Source organism: Trachinotus anak, unplaced genomic scaffold (genome assembly GCF_046630095.1).
Source record: "Trachinotus anak isolate AG129_WGS33_773 ecotype Australia unplaced genomic scaffold, CSIRO_AGI_Tana_v1 ptg000018l, whole genome shotgun sequence".
Lineage (NCBI taxonomy): Eukaryota > Metazoa > Chordata > Actinopteri > Carangiformes > Carangidae > Trachinotus > Trachinotus anak.
This window is the reverse complement of record NW_027273869.1, coordinates 14216771-14239502: the sequence shown is the minus strand read 5'-3', so window position 1 is coordinate 14239502 and position 22732 is coordinate 14216771. Positions and strand designations below refer to the sequence as shown.

The following is a 22732-nucleotide window of genomic DNA, read 5'->3' as shown; positions in this document are numbered from 1 at the left end:
TGAAAACGTTGAGCCACTCCTAGTTCGGAGAGGTCTTCAAAACAACTTTATTCACTTGTGGTTATTCCATACAGAGCACACAATAGCAAGCTATTAGCATTAATCTTAACCCCATCCACAATCAAAATCAACAACCCCCCTCCCAAATCAAACAATAGTCTTTAGTTGTTTGACTCTGGACATTAGAGTCTTTGGAATAGGCTATTGTGCATGGTTAAAACATCACTTTTTGAAATGTAGTATACCAAATATTGCAGTTCATGTAAAAAATCTTTTTTTTTTTTCAGAATATATATTTTTATCTTACAGTACAGACTTTACAACAAATGATTGTGTTTAAATGCGTCTTTTATTGCATTAGATACTCAATTTACCTTTCGTTAAGCTCCAGCTTCAATAAGTTTATGCTAGTATACATTTCCAAAAGTGTTAGATTCATCATTAATAATAATATTATTTTTTATTTTTACAAAACAAACATCTTTAAACAATATTACTGGTTGTTTTTTGCCAGTCTTAAACAGACATTGAATAGAAACAAACATGTTGTTTGAGGGTTTTTAATAAACTGATTTCTCCAAATGCCACCTATTGTTTACACTTAATCAAGTTGTGGAACAGTTTGGCTTTTGACAAAGTTCTTGTGTGTGCATGTGTGTGTGCGTGTATGTATTTGTATGTGAGTGTACATGCATTTTTTTTGGTTGGTGAGGGACTAAGACAATTGAGATGGTTACAGTGTGTATGTGGTTGTGTTATACCTGGCATAGAAGTCTGAACAAGAGGAAGAAAAAAAGGTGCAGTAGAGCAGTGTATATGTGCTTGATCACCAGAATCTGACTCATAATTTACGTGTTTGTGGATGTTTATGAAACATGAAATTCCACATAAAGATTAACTGATCTGTAGTATATGTCAGCAGCATGATTGACAGTTGTACACCGTTGTAATTGAAAGACTGAAGAGTGAAGAAATGGTATATGTGTCTGTGTGATCTTGTGTGTCAATATGTACAAAGATGTGTGCATGTGGTTGTTTTTGTGGGAGTCAGTGTGCAAGAGTGTAGGAGTATGTGTCTGTGTGGTTAAATGAGATCCCCGATGGGTATACGGGGCAGGCAGATGTAAGCCTGCGGGGTCCTGCTGAGGTTGATGGGGTTGCCGTCCAGACGGATGTCCTCCAGCGCGTTCCTGATGTAGTTGAAATCTTTCAGGTTGCAGAACGTGTCCTCGTGCATCGTTTGAATATTGTTACGCTGCAAGAGGAGATGGAGGATACATGATCAGATACTGTATATCTATGCAATTTAGATTTGCTTTGGAGAAATTCGATCATAGAAAATGAGAATAGAGCACATAGGGATTATTGGTTAATCATGGAATTAATTCTAAATGTTTCAAATACTCTCAGGTTAAAACAGTAACCATGCCAGTCTCAAACCTTTCTCTCCTTTAAATCTGCAGTTTGTGAAAACAACTGCCTGTTATGGCTAAAAGAAAATGCTATGACAGCACTGAAAGAGTGGAGCTGTGGAGTCAGTTGTCATTTGATACATTTTTATAAAAATATTGATTGTTTCGAGACCCCAGAGCAGGGTGTGATTTTGAGAGCCAGTTGCATTTTGGAAGAAGATCCGGGTTAGTGAGAGGATCTGGATTTGTTAAAAATGTGATGCAAGGAATCAAATACATCCTTTCTGGTGAAATGTTAGGTTTTATTTCTTTGAATTTTGAGTTCTTTGAGTTTTAATTCTTAGTTATTTGTAACATTGTAATTCTAATTTGTTTAAAGTAAAACCTAAATACATTCAGTATGATACAAGTTCAGTTGGGTTGGATACCAGTGTCAGACCAAACAAACCCCAACACTATTCCTCTAGTTCTTTTGTTTGGTTTAAATCCATCTGGTATCACAAGCTGTTCAGGGACAAGAACTCATGGCATCTGTGCAAAGTCAATGCCTGAAAAGATTTTTTTCTTTGAGCCAACTACTTAAAGCCTTTGTGCATGCATGCCCATCCCAAACAGGTGTTTTTAATTACTTTGCATAACAGAACTCTGACCCTCCTATTGGTTAACTTTAATGTGGCTCCACCCACCTTCAGAGTGAGCAGAGGGCTAATCAGACAAATAAGTGAAAACACCTATGTGTTTGTGCAGGACCTCTAATCAGCTCTGGTCCCAGATTACCTTTCAGCCAAATATTTTTTTCTATTCACATTATGTTTTTTCATATCAAATTGGAACTAGGAAGAGTTTTAACCCAAGAATGCAAAGATCCTTTTTCATGCTTTGAACATTTCACTGTCATTGGTGGGGAGTGATGACACATGAGCCCAAAGCAGATATACCTGTAGGTGTAGAGATCGCAGGCTGTCTGGTAGAGGCACAGGGACGTAATCAATGTGGTTGTCTGTTAGGTACAGGTACAGCAGGCCAGTCATATCCTAGATGAAATGACAAAAGATAGAGGGCATTATTGGCTTGTGTTGCAATTCATTATTGGCTCCCACTGGAGAACTTAAGAATAGACTCGACAGTGCTCTCTGGTGTACAAACTATGTAATGGCTGTTTCCAAATGACCTCAAAAATACCTCAGCTATTTTTGTACTGCAATATTTTATTACTCATTGGCAAAAACATATACCCTTATGATTTAAGGCTTTAGTATCAGACAGTAAAGTAACGAAGGTGTACATACTTTGAACGCCTCTTTGTGAATACCCTTGGTGCCAATGTTGTTGTGGCTGGCATCAATCAGGGACATGGTCTCTGGGAGAGCAGGCAGCTGTGAGATGTGATTTTCTCGGATCACCACCTCCTCCAGCTCAGGCAGACCCATAAATGCTCTGTCCTCAATGGTCCTAATCTCGTTGGCGGTTAAATCAATCCTCTTCAGCTTGTCTGGAGGGAGGTGAGAAAAGACACTGTTGAGACACTGATATCAGTGTTCATTGATGACTCACTCCAATAACAGTTTTGATCAATTGCTTGACAATCACCTTTTATATGTGGTTCTGAACATCCCTGGTCTAATATTCATACATTTTCATTCAAACAGGAAACATACTCAAGGAGGCGAAGTCAGACTTGTTGATCTTGGTGATTCTGTTGTAGCGCGCATAGAAGTGAGTGGTGTCTTTGGGGAGGGGTGGTACACTATCCAGCTTCAAGTCATCACAGTAGACCGAACCACCAAGGCACGTGCACAGCAAGCAAGTGGGCATACCTGTAGCAAATGGAAAATCAGAAAAAGAGGAGAGGAAGGGAGCAAAAATATGAAAAAAATAGGAGGCAGAATGGATGGTAGTTCACATAATAAGCCTTAACCTCTCCCAAAGCCTAAAGAGGTTCTAACCCACAGGGCAAAAAAAAATCAAATAAGGATTTCGGGAAATCAGGATTTCGGCAAGCTCCAAAGGGAACCAAGATTTTACATCATGCCTCTCTGAATTCTGTGCCTGTGTTGTTCAGTACTGACCTCGTCTGTCAACCACAGGCTCATCAGGCTCGTCAGGTTCACCCGGCTCTGGCAATCCAGAGCTCACTGACCCTTCTACACCGCCAGTACCCTCCTGAGGGGTTTCTGGTGTAGTCGGAAGCAGCCCCTCCTCTTGTTAGAGACAAGATTAGGTGTTAAAAGAAACAGGTTAGATTAGCATGGACATGGAACAGGAAGTCTGGCAATCAGTGGCCCACTGTTTGCCGCAGTGATAAGTTACATATGGTAGCTATATTAGCAGTGTCAAACTGCTAATATACTGTGTTGTGGCATTTAACTGATGAATGGAAGTTAAATGAAAATGTCTTTGATGTTAATAACATGAAATGTGATCTGCTGAGTGGCCACAAAAACATGATTGTTAGCAAAGAACAAAAGCACAGATTTGGTCTTCGGGTTTTATTTGTCTCCATGATGAACTTCCAGGATAGGCGTGTGAGGTATCGACTTAGTTTCTGCCCTGCCTTTAACATATCTCACGCAAGGCTAGAGTAGATACTGACCTTTATCAATGTCAGGGACCAGAGTTACCTCAGGGACCTCGGTGTCTCCAGAACCAGAGACACCAGAAGCCCCAGAGGCTCCAGAGACACCTATGTCTCCGGAGGCCTCAATATCCCCTGAGGCCCCTGAGATTCCTGAAGCTCCTGAGAAATCCCCAGAAACACCTGATGCCTCTTGAGGGATAGTGTCGGGAATGAGGGGCAGCTCCTCCTCTTGTTAGAGCCAAGGGTTGGGGTTAGGAGACATGAAGTTAGGTGGGTGGGGGGTGAGATAGACAATCAATCAACCAATCAATCACACCAACATTTTAGATGAGACAGGATGTTAGAAATGAGTTACACAAATACAGTGGCATTCAATAGAACAAATAAGTAAGATCAACATTTAACTACATTTAAAAATGACGCAGTTAAATGGAATTTAAGTCAATAAATCAACATAAATCACAGAATGACACAGGTTATTTCTACACAGAGCAAGAAATAGTGTTGCCACAAGCCACAGACATCTGCTCTGTAAAGGTACTAACCTCCAGATATCAAAGTAATCCCCAGGTCCCCGGACTCACCAGAGTCCCCAGAAACCCCAGAGCTTCCGGAGGCCCCTGAGATCAAAAGATCTCCAGAGAACCCAGAACCAGACTGGTCCCCAGACTCTCCAGAGCCCAGGGGGAGTTCAATGGAAATCCCAGAACCTCCAGAGCCAAGGTCCCCAGAGGCTCCAGAAGTTGCGGATCCCATGGTATCCCCAGATCCTGAGAGATCCCCAGATCCCCAGAGATCCCCTGAGATCAAGATATCCCCAGATATCAAGATATCCCCAGATACCAAGAACTCTCCAGATCCCCCAGAGCTGAGGAGCTCCTCAGAGGCTCCAGAGATTAGGACAATATCACCAGAACCCCCAGAGGCACCAGAGACCAGTAGATCTCCTGAGCCTCCAGACCCAGAGGCCCCAGAAGCTGCTGAGGCCCCAGACCCTACGGAACCCCCAAAATCCCCGGAGACATGAAGGGTGTCAATGGGCGTCAGACGCAGCTCCACCTCTTGTTAGAGACAAGATTAGGTATTAATAAACAGACAGATGAGACTGAAATGGATCATGAATCAGGTTTGGAGTTCACAATGATGATTAGGTTCAGTAGTAGGTGACAAGTGGACACAATGAAAATGACACATTTAAACATTAATAGCTAGTTAAATGGAAGACATGCATATGGAAAAGATTATTTGATGAAGATGGAGACACTGAGTTTTGATGACAGATTAGTCTTTGTTTTTAGATATTTTTGATCATTACGGGTAACGCTGCTTCCACAAATCCATAGGCCCAGAGAAGAGCGAGGGTATATCTCAAACCATGTGAACTTGTATACCACGTGACTTTATGTTTACAGGTGTGCAGACCTTGGTGTTAATGCTTTTTTCAGACCTTTCTGTGTGTCTGGGCCCATGAGGACCCCAGACCCCCCTGAACCCTGAGGGATAAGCTGGGGTGTTAGGGGCAACTCTTCCTCCTCCTCCTCTTCCTCTCCTTGCTGTTCCTCTAAGGAGGCCTCGGGTACAGGGTAGTTATAGTCAGGTGGGGCCAGTGTTCCAATCTCTATCTGAGAGAAAAACAGCAGCAGTGAATTAAAAATGTAAGAGATTCTGATTTAAGAGTTGAGCATGGGAAAAATAATATTTAGTTTGTCAATGAAAAATTAAAACCTAGTCAAAGTCAGCACTTGGCTGTGTTAGTTCCATGTTTGCTCAAACTCATTTCTAATTTTCCAGGAAGTAAGGAAACTTTATCCTCATATAATTGTACACAGGGCAAATGCAGGTCAAGACATTTGCTCTATTCCAAAATAAAACATTTCAACATTTGATCATCTCTAAGATGGCACCCACACAGAGTTATTATATGAAAGTTGGAGGTCAGTGTGATCCTGGTCATTTAAAGGTCTACCAATAACTTTAAGAGAATGGACTCTCTTTTGTTAAACTGGATTTTATGTAGGTACAGGATGTAGTCTATCATCTCAAAACCAATTTTAGAAAATAACAGAAATTAAGTAGTGGCAGAGTTACAGCATTTTATAAGACAATAGCATTTATGTATGCATGGTGTTGCGAGTCAGGTGATTTAATTTCAGTAAACAGGAAAATTAAATGTTGAAATGTTAGTAACATTGAGACTAAAGCTCAGTTATAAATTTTTTGTGAAGAATATAAAAGTGGGTACGCTATCTTAGAGTCCTAAAATGATCATATCTAACCACATTGAGGGAGACATGAATCTATGACAATTTAGCACTGATTCAGCACAGAGTCAAGATCTGATAAACTTTGCATGGTTATTGTTGATAATTGCAATAGACTTAATTACATTCACTGTGGTCAGAGATTACTGGTATCATGCATAACACTGCTCTATTTATACAAAACTAACACAAATGTCCTTCCTAGTCTCATCTCATTTGTATTTGGCCCATCCTAAGCAAAAGCATGGATGCCGCCCTTTAAACCGTTTTCCTCCACCTCCTCCACATGTATCATAAACAGTGATGTGGTGGTTAATAGAAGAATTAACTGCTCTAGTTTCTATTGGAGTTAATAGAAACTAAATTGTTAGAGATGCAATTTTTATATCGATGATAATTTCAACATGTTTATCAACCTTTGCACCCTTAACCCTGCACAGGATAAGTGGGTCAACTGATGGATAAGCAGTCTACTGCCCTGTGAAAGGGTGACACCCTTGTTTCAAATCTATTGTAACATTTTTCATATTCCTTTTTTTTTTTTTTTTACCATTTCCTCTCTTTCTTTATGGTTTACTATAATTAATTGAAAAAAAAGCAAAAATTGGACAATGGAGAACTCAGAATCAACAATCAGGGGGGGAATTAGCTCAGGTCCATCCCTCCAGGATTACAGTATAATCTTCCTGTCTCTACCACTAGATGGCAGCAAAGTGTCCAGATTGAAGTATCCACTGTAAAGACAGCAACTCAGATGCAAACTCATTTTTGGGGTAGAGACACCATAAGGTGACCTTAGTGATTAATCTTTGCACCGACAACCAAACAACAACACTTTCTGCATGTACATCTTCTTTACATGAAATATCTTAACAATAAGAACAATTGTCTCATCAGATCTCATGCCACAGGGAAAGATAACTTAATATTTAGTTGGAAATTGTTCTTACACAACCTTAATTATGGACTGATCAGTAATGGAGGGATGATTAAAATCCTTTTTTTTGTTAGAATTCATCAGATTGCTGTCAACATAATTTTGACATATTAATTTCTTAGTCTTATTTCAAATCATTCCCATATGTGAAGAAATATATTTTCATATATTTAGTTAACCACATTATTTCACAAGTGATGCTGTTTGCAGATATTATTTTGAAACCTTTAGTAAACTTAAAGGCTAGATGAACTGCAGAGGGTACACCCAAGGACTAAGAAGTAAAACCATGTTAATGCTACCTTCTACCTCATTTCAAAATATCACATAACTTCATAAACAAAGGCTTAGCACTTTAATTTATCAAATAGGCTGGCATTTAAGTTTTATATTGGAAAATAAATTAAAAGACAACTCTGCCAAAACAACCAAGATTTATGAACTACGGTGCTTTTGTTTCCATCATTAAAGGCTTCAGGTATATCCATATCCATCTGGTATCATAATTGCATTTACAGTCATTGCAGTTCTTTGATGTTTTGGTGTTTGATGCAGTTCTGTCATCCTCCAGACGAGGGCAATGAACCCCCACACACCACCACAGGTAATACCTGACACTCTCTCATGCCCAACAAGGCTGACTCAACCCTCCAAAAAGGGAATGGTCCTTGTGGAACCAAGACACACATGGTAGCTGCAAGAATCCATATCTGAGTCTTAGCAGCTACTTTCAACCAAAGCAATCAGATGCCAATAAGCCGAGAGGTGTCAAAGTAAATGCATGTCCAGAGAATGAAGTCAAACTAAGCAAAACTTTTATGTCACCAGGAATAGAACTGAATAAAAAAGTAATACAGAGACATTAGAGGCAGCAATGAAGCGATATCTACCACTGAAAGTCAGATTTTAAAGCTTGGCCGAGACACAGTTTGGGATACAACAAGGTAGGCCTTTGAAAAGTCTTGCACAGAGTTAGCTCACTGCAGCGCTCCTTTTCATTTCCCCCCTTCCCCAAAGCAAACATTTACACCCCAGGGGAAAAGAAGAGGCGAAAGGCTGGCAACCAAAAATATATAAAAAAAAAAAATTCTGGGAACAGCATGGGAATACAGAAAGCACTGGGAGAGACGCTGAATGGGAGCATCAAGCCAAAGCCAAACGATATGTTGTCGCTGTATGTGTTGCTGTATAGTAGATGCACTTGGAAAAGTATGTGAAATTTCAGCTACACACTGGTTCACCAGCTGCATCCTTCAGCCTTCAACTAAACAAAACGACAGAATGATTTGATAAAGTGCTGGTCACACCCCTAGAAAAACGAACATCACCCATCTGATGGTTCATCTGCATTCACTGTACAGCATGTGCAATGTCAAGTCTAATCCAGTGAAAAGCCATGTGATAAATTTTGCTGGGGCTGGTGGGCAGGTTTTGTTTGGACAGAGCCAGGCTAGCTGTTTCCACCTGTTTCCAGTCTTTATGCTCAGCTAAGCTAACTGGCTGCAGGCTGTAGCTTCATATTTAACACACAGACACCAGATTGGTATCAATACTCTCATCCAACTCTCAGTAAGGGACAAAATTCCCTGTATTACCAAATAAGTAACAGACAAGATTATGACACTAATTGTAATGGTTATGGCTGTGAACATGTACATGGTATTTATTTATTTATTTGGCTTTTTTTCCCCAAGTGGCACAGTTGAAGAGCTACAGATGGCTGACAAAATAACTGCTCATTATAAAACATTACAATATGACAGCAGCACAAACAACCCTTTCAGAAATCACCAGTCACCAATGTATATAACACAACTGTAAATATTATTTTTTCCAGTCCTTCTACAAAGCACGTTCAAAAATTCAAATTACCAGCTGCAATGAGCTGAACCAGCTTGCTCCGAAGATGATATTTGACTCCAGAGAAAATAATGAAAGACAAGACTGAGTGTCTGGGTCAAACAAAAGATGCCTAAATAAATCTAAAGTTGGTGATTAAAGTGTTTGCAGAGACTTTTAAGTGCAGCAGACTGAAGACAATTTGCTTGGATAACATCGCAGATGAGCCTTTGCTTCTCTCAAAGGAGACAAGCCTTGAGGAGAAAGAAGAGACATACAGCCCTTACAAAAAGCTGGAAGTGGAAAGTAAAGACTCAGCATTCCAGAGGCATGGAGCTCATCATCGCTTCGCTGCTCCCGTGACATCTGATGTGTGTTTGAATGAAATCCATTTTCTCTTTACTCTTCTTAAACAGCCAGTCTGTCTGAAGATCTGCCCTCTCACCTTTAACTATGCTGTCAACAAAACAAACTGACAGATCTTTGCAATATGCTGTTTCTCAACCCTGCAATTATAAGTTTGTGTTTATTCAGTGCGGACAACCAGATGAAAAAGACCCTTGTAACTCTAATTGTATTGTTTCTCCTCTTCCAGGTCCCGCAGACTCCCACAAAATCTTATGCAATGTGCTGTGTCATATCCAGGCTTGTTAAACAGAGAGACATTATCAAAGCCGTTCCCCTGTGACACATGTCCTGTGCAACGCTCAGCTGCAGAGCTTTGCACACCAGAATTGAAACATTTTAAATCAAGGAGAAAGATTCTGCTTGAAACTTTTTGCGACTCTGGATAAAATAATTCACTGCTTTACGTTGTTAGTTCTGCTAAATCTGCACTGGATTGTGGGATAGGTCTTAGATAACAGCAGCAGCGTGGGTGCAGTCCACATCAGGTTTGACTTAAGTCGCTGGCTCAGAGGAAGCAAGTTGAAAATCCTGTGTGGACGATTTGCCTCGTGCCATCTTGACATTGCCTTGGCCTAATTTCCTTGTTACAAAGAAGTATAAACGGGAACATGAAATTTGGCTTAATCTTGCCATCCCAGCATGCCCTGCAGGCTTGCCACATCACACTCAACTTGAGCTGATTTAGAGGGCACTTCTGGAATCCATTTTTTCGTGTTAGAAACCCTTTCTGCCGTACTTATCTTTTAAACGCTGTTGCACAGAGCAGAATCTGAGTAGAATGACAAAGGACATGTGTCCTAGAAGGCAGAGCAGTCTCTGGGTTTTGCTCACTTTGAAGCAGGTCACTCCATTATTGAACAGTGACAGCAGGTGACACTTCGAGAGAAATGATCCCATAGCAGCTGTCCAGCTTGCAGCTCACTGACATCCACTTGCTAAAGCCTTAAGTAGAAAGTATATGTTGAATCAGAGAGGGAAAATAACGCATGCAGACAATGCTCCATCTTTGTTTCCTGTGCTTTTCTTCTTTATCTGTCACTGCCAGAAATATATATCCTGTCGACTGATGAAAACAGTCAGATAAAATCGTGCAGGCTGCAACTTTTTTGCTATTAAGCAGACTGCACACCAAACTAAATAAATAAAAATGTGTGATTAAAAGGTGTCTGCTGCCTTGATTTTTCTTCAGGCAAATAAAAAAAAAAACATGTCCACCACTGATGAGTACATATTGTTCAATTGCACGGATAAAACTACTCCATATGCACATGGACTCAGCCTGTGGAAGAATCTGGGGCATGTAAATTTAATGTGGTTGGGCCAAGATATGAAAGTGAAATATTTTGGCCACAATAGTGCATAAAGCAGTTTGTCTATTTTCCAAATGGCCCCTGTTGCTGTCAGTGTGATGCCTATGTGCTCCATGAACCTGGTGACCTCAAATCAAAACCAGCCACTTCGCCAGTTTTACACTGACACAGCTGTGATTTGTGAAGTATGAAGAAAATCTGGATATGGGGGGACTTTGATCAGCCTGTATAGTTTAAACGGTTCCCTCTGGAATCCATTAAGCAGCATATAGCACAAAAACAGACCGTGTCAAACAACTAAACTTAAAGCTAAATGTTGAATAAATACTACGTCAGTCACAAATAGCATCAGTTAAATCTGCAATAACATTTTTTTGGCTACTTGGGTGCAGCAGAAACAAGGTATAATCACAACACTGACATTTCTGGCCTTTTAGCAGCTAAATCAAAGATGTTTGGTGCAGGCCAGGTAGCACAGGTTTGTAAAGGATCTGATAATTTTGCTGACTTGAATAAATGGTGTTGCCATTTATTCTGCTCTGCCATAACTCATGACAGCGAAAAACTAATTCACTGAGAATCACTGATATTCCCTCAAAACTTCTAAAATGGTCTTGGACCCATTCAGTTTCTTACCTGAGGATCATCAATTGTCAGCCCATCTTCGTAGTCATAGATATCCTGGTTCTCCAAATTTAAATTGTCTAGATCCACATCGTAGTTGGCACTGTCGTATGTGTCCAGGTCCACTTGTCGGGAAAATCTGGGGCTGGCCACCACCGCTTTGAGGACGAAGAGTCCCAACACGAACCGCACAAGCATCCTCATAGTCCCCCTTTAACACGGACAGAGAGATGTAAAGTCAAACAGAGAACGTCCATTAAAAGTTTTGACTTATTCATTAGTTATTTATTGTAATTTTTCCCATGCAATTGACTAAATGCTAAACTGAAAATGGAGCAAAGATTCAGAAATTGACCTTGAAATGCCAACATGGCAACCTGCTGTTTCAGATAATCAGCTTCAAACTGATCTTCCATTAGAATAAAGGACATGTTATGTATTAAAATAAAGTTCCACATAGCTGCACCTCAACAAAGCACGTCTTTATGATATTGGCTCCATAACCTGTCTATAATATTGTCAGTATAACATTTCCATAGTGCTACAGAGCACGACTTGACATTGGGTTGCATCACTAAGGTCAATGAATTCATTACTGAGGTGCAGACAGCTGAAGGGACCGAAATATGAGGGCCTCTTGCCTCACTGAGCCAGATGCTCCAGGGAGCAGCCATCTTGGCTTAAATCAGTGCTATCATGTGGCGTGTCAAAGGTCAGAAGTCAGAGTTGATCTGATAAAGAACCATGGGAAGGTTTTCTTGAGTCCTACTTTCAGCTTGTAGGATTTTTCAGTGACTGTTTTAAATGCATTTAGAGGAACAAAGACTTCAGATCTCTTCTTTTCCAATAAAACACTGTCAACACTGCATCTGAATTCCTGTGTTTTTGGCTGGGGGTTCAATCATTTTCCCCAATCATACCAAAAAGGCTTTGGCTGAAACATGCAGCAAAATTCTTGGCCATGAATTTGAAACGAGGGCACGGACAGGAGGGTCCTTTTCGACTTGAATATAAAATTAGCAGGTAAGACTTTCACTGAGTGTAGCTCTTCTGTGCACTGCCCTGACCTAAATAGCTGCTCATTTCCTCAGCAGCACAGATCTGCCAAGCTTAGCAAGGTTGATTAAGTTCATGAGTGTGAATCCCAAGTGGGAAGCATTAATAAGATTAGTGTATTTTAATTACAGCTAAATTAACTGTCATCACAGACATTAGTCTTAGGAATTAATCATCTGTCAGTGGGGAATTCCATAGCACACTGACAGCAGGTGTAGCCACATCGCCGCCGGCGTGAGAAGAGTTTTAAGAGAGTCCTCTAGGCCGGGGCAGAGAAATGGAGAGCGAGGGAAGGGAGGGGAAGAAGTGAAGAAAAGAGCAAGATGGAGAGAGAGGTGGACAAGATGTTGGCCCTCAGGGTTAGATGGAGAGAGTGAGGATAAGACTGAGTGAGAGAGAGAGGGAGAGAGAGAGAAAGAGAGAGAAAGGTCTCTAAGCTAACTCGACCCCTCGCCCTTTACAGAGGGTCTTTATGAGGCCCGGTCGCTGCCTGTCTCAGCACTCAAACTCCAAATTCCACCGAGGTTTGTGGACAGGATGGCAGTGAGTTATGGCTGCAAGGAAAAGCTTCATTCAGCAGTGAGGGTGCTCAAACACACACACACACACACACACACACACACACACACATGCACACACGCACACACACAGACATGCACACATATACACAGTCACGCACACACTTGGAAAGACACATCCTCTCACAGATACACACTGTGTCTTAACACACCTATCTTTTCAGAGAGAGAAAATTGAGAAACCTCTGCTGCTATTTTGGGATGAGGACAGATATAAAACAACAACAAAAAAAAAAAAGCACACCAACCCCCAACCCCTCCCCCGGGTTATTTAGCTCATCAATCTAATCTTTGTTGATATGAGAGGGAGAGACTGATTATGCAAATAAATCCCTCCATTGCCTCTTGGAAAATATCTAACATGAACTTAGTGCACCTGATTAAAAAAAAAATAAAAAAAAAAGGTGTGCTGACTTGTTAGCATCCCTACTGAACTGACTTTCTGTCATGAGGCTCTGAAATCCAGCATGGCTCCACTGAAAGAAGGACTATGCTACAGACAGAGGTGTGCCTTTATACAGGCCATCACAGTGTACAGTGTGTGGAAACTGTGTATGTGTGGATGAGTGTAGCCTCCAGACTACCTCCGTGTTATGCTTGGCTCTGTGTTGGGCATTCCTGATATCCAGTGATTCTACCTTTTCCCCTCAAAAGCCACAAGCAAACTTGACAGACGTCCCTTTGCTACTGGCTGCAGAGCAAACTGGTGCATTTGTATCACAGAGAGGTTAAAAAGGACTTTAAAAATCATCCAACACAGCAGGTGACAAAGATTTTAAAGCAGAAAACTACTGTATGCACGTAATTCTGTTAATGTATAAAGACTCTTCCTTTAACAAATGAGATTTTTTTATGACGTCTTTCTAAAGGTGTTATGAGAAAATTTGGCTGAAAAAGTAACCTACAAGATTCTTGATTTGCTTCCTGATTTGAATTTAAAAGCAAACAATGCTGCAGCTGTCAAAAGTGGCAAAATAAGTCAGTATCACCAAGGTTGTCACAAAAGCAAAAAAACACCTGTTGGACACTCACACCTGAATCACTTCTACTGAAGCCTATAAATCCAGCACCCAGCATTTCACAATCACTATAATTGCTCAAAGACAACAAAGACATCCACATTTCAGACACCTGCAAACCTCCAAAGCAAATCTTTGGGTGAATTAGCAGCTGCATCACCAACCAGTTAGTCAGAAGCACCAATGCAAACCCTGAATAGGAGTATTTTTGGAGGGGCTAGTTGAGCCTGTCTGCCTGCCTAATCCCCTGCACCAGAGAGCCATTGAACCAGCATGAAGATAGCACCAAGAACGCTTACCTCTGTCTCCTGCTTTCCCGAATGGTCCCTTCAGCCGTGATGGAGATGCTGAGGACTCCGGGACCTGGCCAATGGTGAGAGGTCGCGCAGGGTGCCTTGAAGAGGGAGGGTGCCTGTGTAAAGTGTGTGAAAGGTGTGTGTATATGTGTGTGTGTGTGTGTGAATGTGACAAGTGTGTTGGTGTGTGTGTGTGTGTATGTGTAGGTCTGTGTGCTCTGGCAGACCTGAGTGCCCTGCCGCTTATGTGTGAAGGTAGGCACTGAGACTGATTGGACTAGAGCAGATTGCTTTTGGTCACTACGACTGCACCCACCCCACACCGTACACCAGCATGCAAGACCTTCTCAAACACACAGGCGCACACACACACACACACACACACACACACACACACACAGACACAGAGAGAAAGAGAGAGCAAAAGCCCCCCTGGTGACAAAATACCTTTTTATCCTTTACAAGAGTATCCTTTATTTTTATAAGACTGTGGCTCAATCAGCCTAAAATATTAGTCCACCTTTTCCTGGGGTGAAACTCTGGCATCTGTTGCTTTCATGTATGGGGGGGATCCACGGGGCCCTTGTACACAATGGGACCTCTGTGAGGAGCCCCTGTTAGCATGGTGCTGAGAGGAAGTCCCCGCTTGGAGGAAGGCCTCTGCCCTCCCTTTTGGTTGAAGCTGCTTTCTCTTTGCAGCGTCGCTTGCTGAATGTTCTGCCACAGCTCCAGACCTGCATTCAGTCACTGGATAACATTCTTTAGTTTGACGGAGACTGGGCTGATCAGGGGTCAGACCAAGGCAAGTGGCTCTTTTTCAGTTCTGTACAAATCCAGGCATGCATTCAAAGAGATGCTCACACTCATAGACAATCACACAGGAAGCTACTGGTTAGGTTTACCCTTTCAGCTTGATTTGGCCACAACTTTGTCTCAACCTGCCCACCTCTCCCTCTCACTTCTATGCTAACTCTACACCTTTTGATGAGTGAGGAGAAAAGGAGGTAGTGGGACTGCCAGAAATCGTTCTGCACCTGCCACATCAGCTAGGATTTACACCCTGAGCTTTTCTCCAAGACATTCTCAAATGAATGACATTCTGCCCCAAATGTCTTGACACAATGATTGGTACCCACAGTATAAGACAGGGTGCATTGTGCAGAGCCTGAGGAGTCATGTGATAATTGACAGTGAGATGGATTTTTTTTTTGCCGGCAGAAACATGGATCATGTGTTGAAAAGAACTGAGATTTAAATTTTTGGCCTCATTGCCTGGCCTTTATCTGGAGCCTTCATATTATTGGGGAAGAGGAACAAATGACTGGGAGTATGAAAGACTGATTTGTGCATGTTATGTTATCGTGATGTAGGGTGTGAACGAGTCACTCAAGACAGAAACACAAAGATTTCTGTCACGGGAACACAATTCGTTTAAATGGGAGTTTACTCATTGAACCATAGAAGATGAACTGTGGATGATGTTATACTGTATGTGCATTGTCTAATGGTTCGTTTCCCAAAGTTATAATCAAATATGTCCTGAATAAAATAATTAAAATAAAATTACAGGATACCACAAACAAGATATTAACATTCAGGTTAAAGTGCTGGAGATGTAAAAGAAATGACAAAATTACCTTTTCATTTTTAGAATTTTATTCAAATTCAAGACAATTAAAATCAAATCTCTTGCTCAACTAATTCAAAAAAAAAAAAAAATAAAATAATGACCAGAATTAAAAAGAGTGTTGGCATTTTTTATAAACAGTTATCACATTTCTTTTGCATACAAAACATTAAGGGATATTGGCCATGAATATTCACAGGACTCTCAGGTTTGTACTTTTTTCCCCCTCAAAACAGTATTAAATAAAAATAAATTACCTACAGTATATATGCATAATTGTAGAATAGAGTAATTTTCTAAAATTAACAAGAACACAAGACTGTTCATTTGGCTTCAAGTCTACAAATAAAAGCAGTCAAAGGTTATCCTGACACAGTAGAAAAAATGTGATATTTCCCTATGCATTCATGAGGTCTACCTCCTGCTCAAGAAAGGATAATGACAATGAGTCCTCAATTATGTCCACATACCATACTTATTTCCAATACATATTGTCCCCCTAAATCACTGTCATGCTATGCTGTTATAGGTTTTGGTTTAGACTTCTACATGCAGATGTTTACATCAACATAAGGCACAACTAGTGGTCAACAGATTGCACTGTCAATTCATGTCAAATTTAACTGATCAGTTCCTTGTTGACTTGTTGTTTCTGTCTTTCAGATTTTATTCAAATTCTACTGAATTTTTTTTCTGGAACTGAAAAAATTGCTTTTCCTCAAGACACATTAATAAAATAAGTTGATGCCAACTAGTGTCAAATATTTCACACGCATGCAAATATTATTCATGTTACCATTTTTGACATATGGTTTCACAGGTCTCATCAAACCAGGGTCGTCAAGTGATCAATTGTGGGAAATTATAATTTGCCAACATCATAATTTTCCTTTTTCTTAGATGACAATGGACCTAAGGAGACGGAAGCAGAGGATTACATCCCTAGGAATTGGTGGCTTAATCTCGTTGCCATCCAGTCGGAGGTAGCGCAGTCGAGGAACACTTTCATTGATAGAGTCGTCAACAGTATCGACAGAGACAGGGCAGACATTGGAACCACTTACACCTGTAAAAACACAAAGGGAATTAATGTTACAAGACTTATGATACCATTACAGAATACCTCTCTGATAAACAGTTCGAAGAGGAAGAAGCAAAAGGTGCTATGGGAAAATGCCACAGACTTACTTTTGATCTTGTTGTGGTCGAGGTGAAGGTGTTCAAGGCCTGAGGGAATGAGGGGCACCTCAGTCAGCTGGTTATGGGATAGCTGCAAGTCCAAAATGCTGGAGACGTTAAACACATTTTTTGGAACTCCGCTGCTCCCAAGTTTGTTATGGTTGAGCCTCAGAAATGCCACTTTGGGCAAACCTTTGAAGTAGCCAGCTGGGATCTTCTCAATGCTGTTGCCATCGAGGAAAAGCTGAGTGGTGGTGGGTGGTAGGCCAAGAGGCATGCTTGTCAGCTGGTTCTTGGCTAAGTTGATCTGTACCAGGTTGTTTAGACCCTTCAGGCTCACCTCAGTCACAGCATCATCCATCAACTTGTTCCCCTGGAGGTCCAGGAGGTTAAGCTTATCCAGACCAGTGAAGATGCCAGCAGGGATCTTGGAGATACGATTGCGAGAGAGACGAAGATGCTCCAGGCTGGCAGGGAGAGAAGATGGCACAGAAGACAATAGGTTGTCATCCATGTACAGGTGCACCAGGTGAGACATTGTGCCCAGAACACCTTCTTCCACTCCTTCGCTAGTGATTTTGTTGCGGTTTAGATTGAGCCAGCGCAGCTGTGTGGCATTTTGAAGGGCATCAGCTGACAGCACTTCTATTAAATTGTTCTGCAGGTAGAGATACCACGTGTGTGGAGGGATTTTGGGCATGCTCTTCAAGCCTTTATTGTCACAGTAGACAGCCCGAGGGAAGTTGGGGGGACAGCGGCACTCTTTCGGGCAGGCTTGGATCTGGGCCATATATTCCTCATAAGGCATGTCCTGGCTGATAACTGGCCCAACCAGGCACAAGATGCAGAGAAGGCCCAGAAGTAGTGCCATTTCACTGTCCAATCTATGATAGAAAGGGAGAAAAAACAACATAAGAGACAAATAACTGTGTAATGTTAACACTGTGTTGCAAAGTCCTTAAGGCAAAGAGACATCTGAGTGCTCCATATTCAAGGTAAAGAGGAGCAGATAAGGCAGTATCATTTGCAAAGGACTGGGGACTTTGAGGAATTAGGACCTGTGTGATTTTGAAATACTAGGTCAACAACTATCTTGGCATAGCCTTTAACAGTTTAAATACTACCAATCATGACGTGGCTTCAAACGCAACTGAAACAACTGACTAACTATAGCCCAATTTAGCCATGACTAGTGTGCGTCATCTACTCTATCACTAATGTCATTATCACTGAGTTCCAATGGCAGCTGCCAACAGAGTAAGGTAGCCTGCTCTTTCCGGGTCATTACTTTGCCTGCCAGTGATGGGTAAAGCTCCAAAGACAGGATGCAGAGCCAGGTCAACTTTAATTGCATTAGGGCAACCTTAAAGCTCAGACTTGAAGGCTTTGCATGTCAGTTGTAAGAGGTACACTGTTCATCAGGCTTTGATTGCAATGCATATGGCATGATATAAGCATCCCACACAACTCTACGTTCACTTACTTTGGTTTGTACATCTGGTTCAATGAGAATTGCAAATAAATGCAAACATACACATATTTTTGATAAGCCTTGCACATATTCAGTTGACGAGAGATGGATTTTTATTCCTGTTAGCTATTAGTTTAATATTAGTAACCATTAATAGGTGTAAAGGAGGAAAAGTGGGATGCAAGATGCCCGAAACAACAGAAGCTATGAAATGCAGAAGTAGCCTACAAAAGCAAAAAAACAACAACAAAAAAAAAACAAGTAAAGAGCAAATTCCAATGTGAGCTCTACCATCTTCTACCCATCCATCTCATAAACCTCTACTTCACTTCTCTCAGCTGCCATCTGGTGCTTGTTTAAAGTTTTGATGCACTCCACATTTGTCTGGAACTCATTTCAGGTAGGCCATGGTTTTCCATGGATGGGCACACTTCAAAGACAAAGCCGACACACCTGTTTTGAGAGTTGTGCCCCTGGTTTCCAACTATATAGGGGTCAAAGCTTCTTGACCGAACTCTGGAGCACGAGGTGCTGTATAAATGGTAAAAGCGTGATACATGCTTCCACAAAGATAACACAATCCAGTCACTAAAGTTGCAAGACAAATGTCTACCAAACCCACCCATACCAATCCTGTCATTCAGACGCATCGATGACTTTGCCTTCCAGAAACCCAGCTTACCTTAAACTCTGTAAGTTTCTTCTTGCCTATGTCCTCCTTCAGCAAGTTGTCAAGCGTTGTCCCAAATGGTGAAGCTCTATGTCTCACCTCCCTGTATTTGTACCACTAGCTTTTTCATTCAACGTGTGCCAGCCTGTCACTCATGATGACTTCAAAGCTTCTTTTGGCCAATCAGATGCTGCAAGGCTCAAAGGTCATAGCCCCACGGTATAGTTTGCTAAGCCTGTTCAGCACTTGAGACATGGCCCACTTAGGAACAGGCTAATGCAAGCCTACCTGTTCTTTGTTTGCTGATTTCCACATGTACAACCCTTCCTCCCTTGGTGGCATGCTTGATCTGTTTTTAACTCCACTTACAAATCCCTGAGCATCCTTTGCTGACCTTTGTGCTAATTTTGAGCTGTTGCTGTCCACAGTGTGATCAGGATTTATTAATCTGCTTGATGCAAATTATAAAGTCTTACAGTATTTGCACTCAAGTTCACAAATGTAGTTAGGTACAATTGTGATATACATAAGATTGTCTCCAAGTGCAGTAAGTATAATTGAATGTTAGACACCTGATGCATTTCTGTTTTTTGGTCAATTATGCGGATTGTGATGAGTATCTCATCTTACATTATTAAGAGGGAGGGCACATTGTTCAGGCTGTAGAGGTAAAGCACAAGGCACAAAGATGACGCACTGCACTTAAGTACAAACAATGTCTGCAGACAGGAGAGGTAATGGTGTTATGAGAGGGAGGTCAGGCTTAATCTGGGGGGATTTTCCTGCATGCTGGCCAAGCAAATTGTTTTTGCAGAAGCTAGCTAATGTCAGGATTAGTGACCTTTCAGCATGCCAGCATGAGATTGTGCTAATTTCCAGCACTGACGGCAAAGGCTTGAATGCAACAGGATAATCCCAGTCGACTTGTGTGAGGATAGCGGCAACACTTATCCCTGATCAGCCTTGCAAGCCCATTAGAGCTCCTCCTCTGTTTACCAAGGTGCATTTGTGAACAGTGATCATTCCTCTACACATGTTTGTAATCTTGTATGATCAATTACACAGCCATACGTTAGTCATGCGCACATTTGTTGGACCTGAACATCAATGACAAATTACTGTTTAGATGAATGGACACATGTTTGTATAAGTTCTTGTACTGTCCTAAGCTGTACCAGCTGGTTAGCCTGGGTGATTCTACTCTTTTTTTTGCATTCTTCACACCATTGTTTTTTAATGATAGCATCTTTAATTATTTGCAGATTTTTTAGAATTCTTGTTCTTGAAACACAAGGCACATAAAAGTTTTTGAGCTCATAGTGAAGAAAAAAGTCCTGTCTCTGAGCATGATGCAGTTTGCTGTCAGACTGCAGAGGCTTTTGACCTTAGAATTACTTGGCATTCAACTCGGTCTGTTAAGCAACAGGACAGCAGGCTTGTAACCTCCACACTGAGAATATGCTTCCTCTCAGCCTTTTTACTACAATGGCCCAGCAGCCTTATAAAAGCTTTGTGGGTGAAATTGTCCATCTGATAGATTTAGTACAACAATTAGCATTCTCTATAACTGCACAAAGGGTAGGCATATGTCTTTTTAAAGGCACTTGAAAAGTGAGAGTAACAAAACACTTATCCAAGGTGTCAGAAATGTGAATAAACTTTAGATACACAGTTAATGATGTGTAAAGAACCAAAGCTTAACTGAAAAAAACTGGAATTTATTTGATCAGAAAACAGATGCCCTTCCACTCACATCACAAAACAATAGTCAATAATAATTTATGCCAACACTTACGATTAAAAATCCCAGCTGCTGAAAATGGTGATTCAGGGCTTCACAGATCTCTGCAAAATGGAAGATAAATAACTTAAAACAAATGTTGGCTACAATCTGTGTGACAGACTAAGGAGAAACACATGCAGAGGAATATGATAATGCAAATTTCCTGCCAGGGGCTTTGAGTGTGAGCCAGTTATGTTAATTACACAACGGGCTGTATTTGCACTGCATAAGTTTTGCAGGAACAGCTCCAGTTGATGGCTTTGCTGAAATCCACTTGATGATTTTGAGACATTTGGAAGACTTAGTGCTTATTGCATGCAGAGCTGAGAAAGTAACTGTGTTTATGGGTAAGTATTATGTGGAAAAAAACATGTCTGGCAGCAGAAGTAACTTTCCAAGATGTGTGTCATTTGGAAACTTCCAAAAACCACAGTTCATTCATTTGCAACTGTAAACTTGTTTGCAAAATGGTTGTAACTTGATTGATTACAAAAGTGTCTATCTTAATCCTGATTTTAAGATAAACTGTGACGGAAATAAAAAAAGACAAAAATTACATTTCACACCAGATACACTAACATCTTACTGTGTATTCTTTTCTTTTATTTGCAAGGCTACTTTACAACTTTTTTGTATTTCCTCAAAGTTTTTAAAGACTGTCAAGATGCACCACATCAAAGGTAAAGATGTAAACCACCTGAAAAATGCACTGCACCTCTGTTAAAGCCTTTCACTCCTCCTCTCTCAAGCAGAGTTATTACAGAAGAAAGACAAGATCATCTTTACCTGCTTCTCCAACTGGTGTGAGTAGTCTGCATGCAGTCAGGTGATGTTCAGTTCTTCTGCTCTTTCAGTGATTAGCTCTGATGATTGTCCACAGCTTCAGTGGCTCTGAATTAGTCTTGTGTTGTTGTTGGTTTGATTCCCCCAAGGCTGCACCTTGTACATACATCAGTTGAACCGAGAGGATGGGGTATGTGTTGTTAGTGGGAGGACGATTGTGTGTGAGTTGGGATGTCCTTTCAGAGTTTGTGTTGCCCACTTTTCTGCCAGCCCAGCAGTTCTTCCTCTGCCTCTTTCGTTTTGTCTCCTCTTTTGTGTAGAATTTGAAGTCATCCGTGTGCTGTTATAGGTTAAACTGCTGTCACCCCACCCAACTTAACCATTTGGTCTCCAATGGAAGATTTCCTCTTTACCCATCACTCTGGGGGATGGGAGCATGGCCGGTTTATGGCTCATTTCAGCTCACAGGCCTTTGGGGTGTGTTTGCTAGGCTGTCAGGTTAGGTTGGAGAGGAGCATTGAGGGGTTTGCACTCAGACATTCACACCCAACTTTTTACAGAAAAATTCCATGTTTTACAACCAAGCCTTCTTTTTGTAGTTTTTCCCATTATGGCTATCAGTGATATTACATCAGTGATATATTTCACACTGACGTCACTGTCATGGCCAGAAACAGCTTCACAATGCAACGTTGTCTATTGTGGTAGAGCAGGAACCTCAGACCTCAAATAAAGTTAACCACTTATTTGGAAGTAAAAATCAAACTTTATTATCTTTGTAGTGACTCACCAGTGAGATATCATGGAAAACTTTAATCCCAGTAAACCGGGCAGAGGAGACAACCATTTATCTGACTAATACAAGAATTGGTATTCATCCAGAAACATCCAAACCCATATG

At 41.1% G+C, this 22732-nt stretch overlaps 2 protein-coding genes across 3 annotated transcripts; both read right to left on the bottom strand.

Moving 5' to 3' along the window:
- Nucleotides 1-23: 23 nt before the first annotated feature.
- On the bottom strand, nt 24-14566 carry epyc (epiphycan). Its single transcript, XM_071502659.1, has 10 exons — nt 14322-14566; nt 11382-11580; nt 5438-5612; nt 4536-5051; nt 4006-4218; nt 3482-3613; nt 3071-3229; nt 2702-2904; nt 2351-2446; nt 24-1255 (listed from the first exon to the last, which is right to left on the bottom strand). Exons 2-10 carry the CDS (start codon nt 11571-11573, stop codon nt 1085-1087), a joined length of 1857 nt encoding a protein of 618 aa, XP_071358760.1. The 5' UTR covers nt 11574-11580; nt 14322-14566; the 3' UTR covers nt 24-1084.
- Nucleotides 14567-15956: 1390 nt separating this feature from the next.
- kera (keratocan) lies at nt 15957-22250 on the bottom strand. 2 transcript variants are annotated; one of them, XM_071502830.1, is made up of 4 exons: nt 21835-22250; nt 21061-21110; nt 17134-18008; nt 15957-17011 (listed from the first exon to the last, which is right to left on the bottom strand). In XM_071502830.1, the coding sequence occupies exons 3-4, from the start codon at nt 17993-17995 to the stop codon at nt 16842-16844; spliced, it is 1032 nt and encodes a 343-aa protein (XP_071358931.1). In that variant the 5' UTR covers nt 17996-18008; nt 21061-21110; nt 21835-22250; the 3' UTR covers nt 15957-16841. The 2 variants fall into 2 exon arrangements, with proteins under 2 accessions (XP_071358931.1, XP_071358930.1); XM_071502829.1 differs by lacking the exons at nt 21061-21110; nt 21835-22250 and adding an exon at nt 19278-19399.
- Nucleotides 22251-22732: the final 482 nt, after the last annotated feature.

Coding starts and splice junctions, on each gene's coding strand:
- epyc (XM_071502659.1), bottom strand. CDS start 11,573: ATGAGGATGCTTGTGCGGTTCGTGTTGGGACTCTTCGTCCTCAAAGCG. Junction 3,230..3,481: donor GCCTGTGGTTGACAGACGAG/GTCAGTACTGAA, acceptor CATTTGCTACAG/GTATGCCCACTTGCTTGCTG. Junction 2,905..3,070: donor GTCTGACTTCGCCTCCTTGA/GTATGTTTCCTG, acceptor ACCTCCCTCCAG/ACAAGCTGAAGAGGATTGAT.
- kera (XM_071502830.1), bottom strand. CDS start 17,995: ATGGCACTACTTCTGGGCCTTCTCTGCATCTTGTGCCTGGTTGGGCCA. Junction 17,012..17,133: donor CGACCACAACAAGATCAAAA/GTAAGTCTGTGG, acceptor GTGTTTTTACAG/GTGTAAGTGGTTCCAATGTC.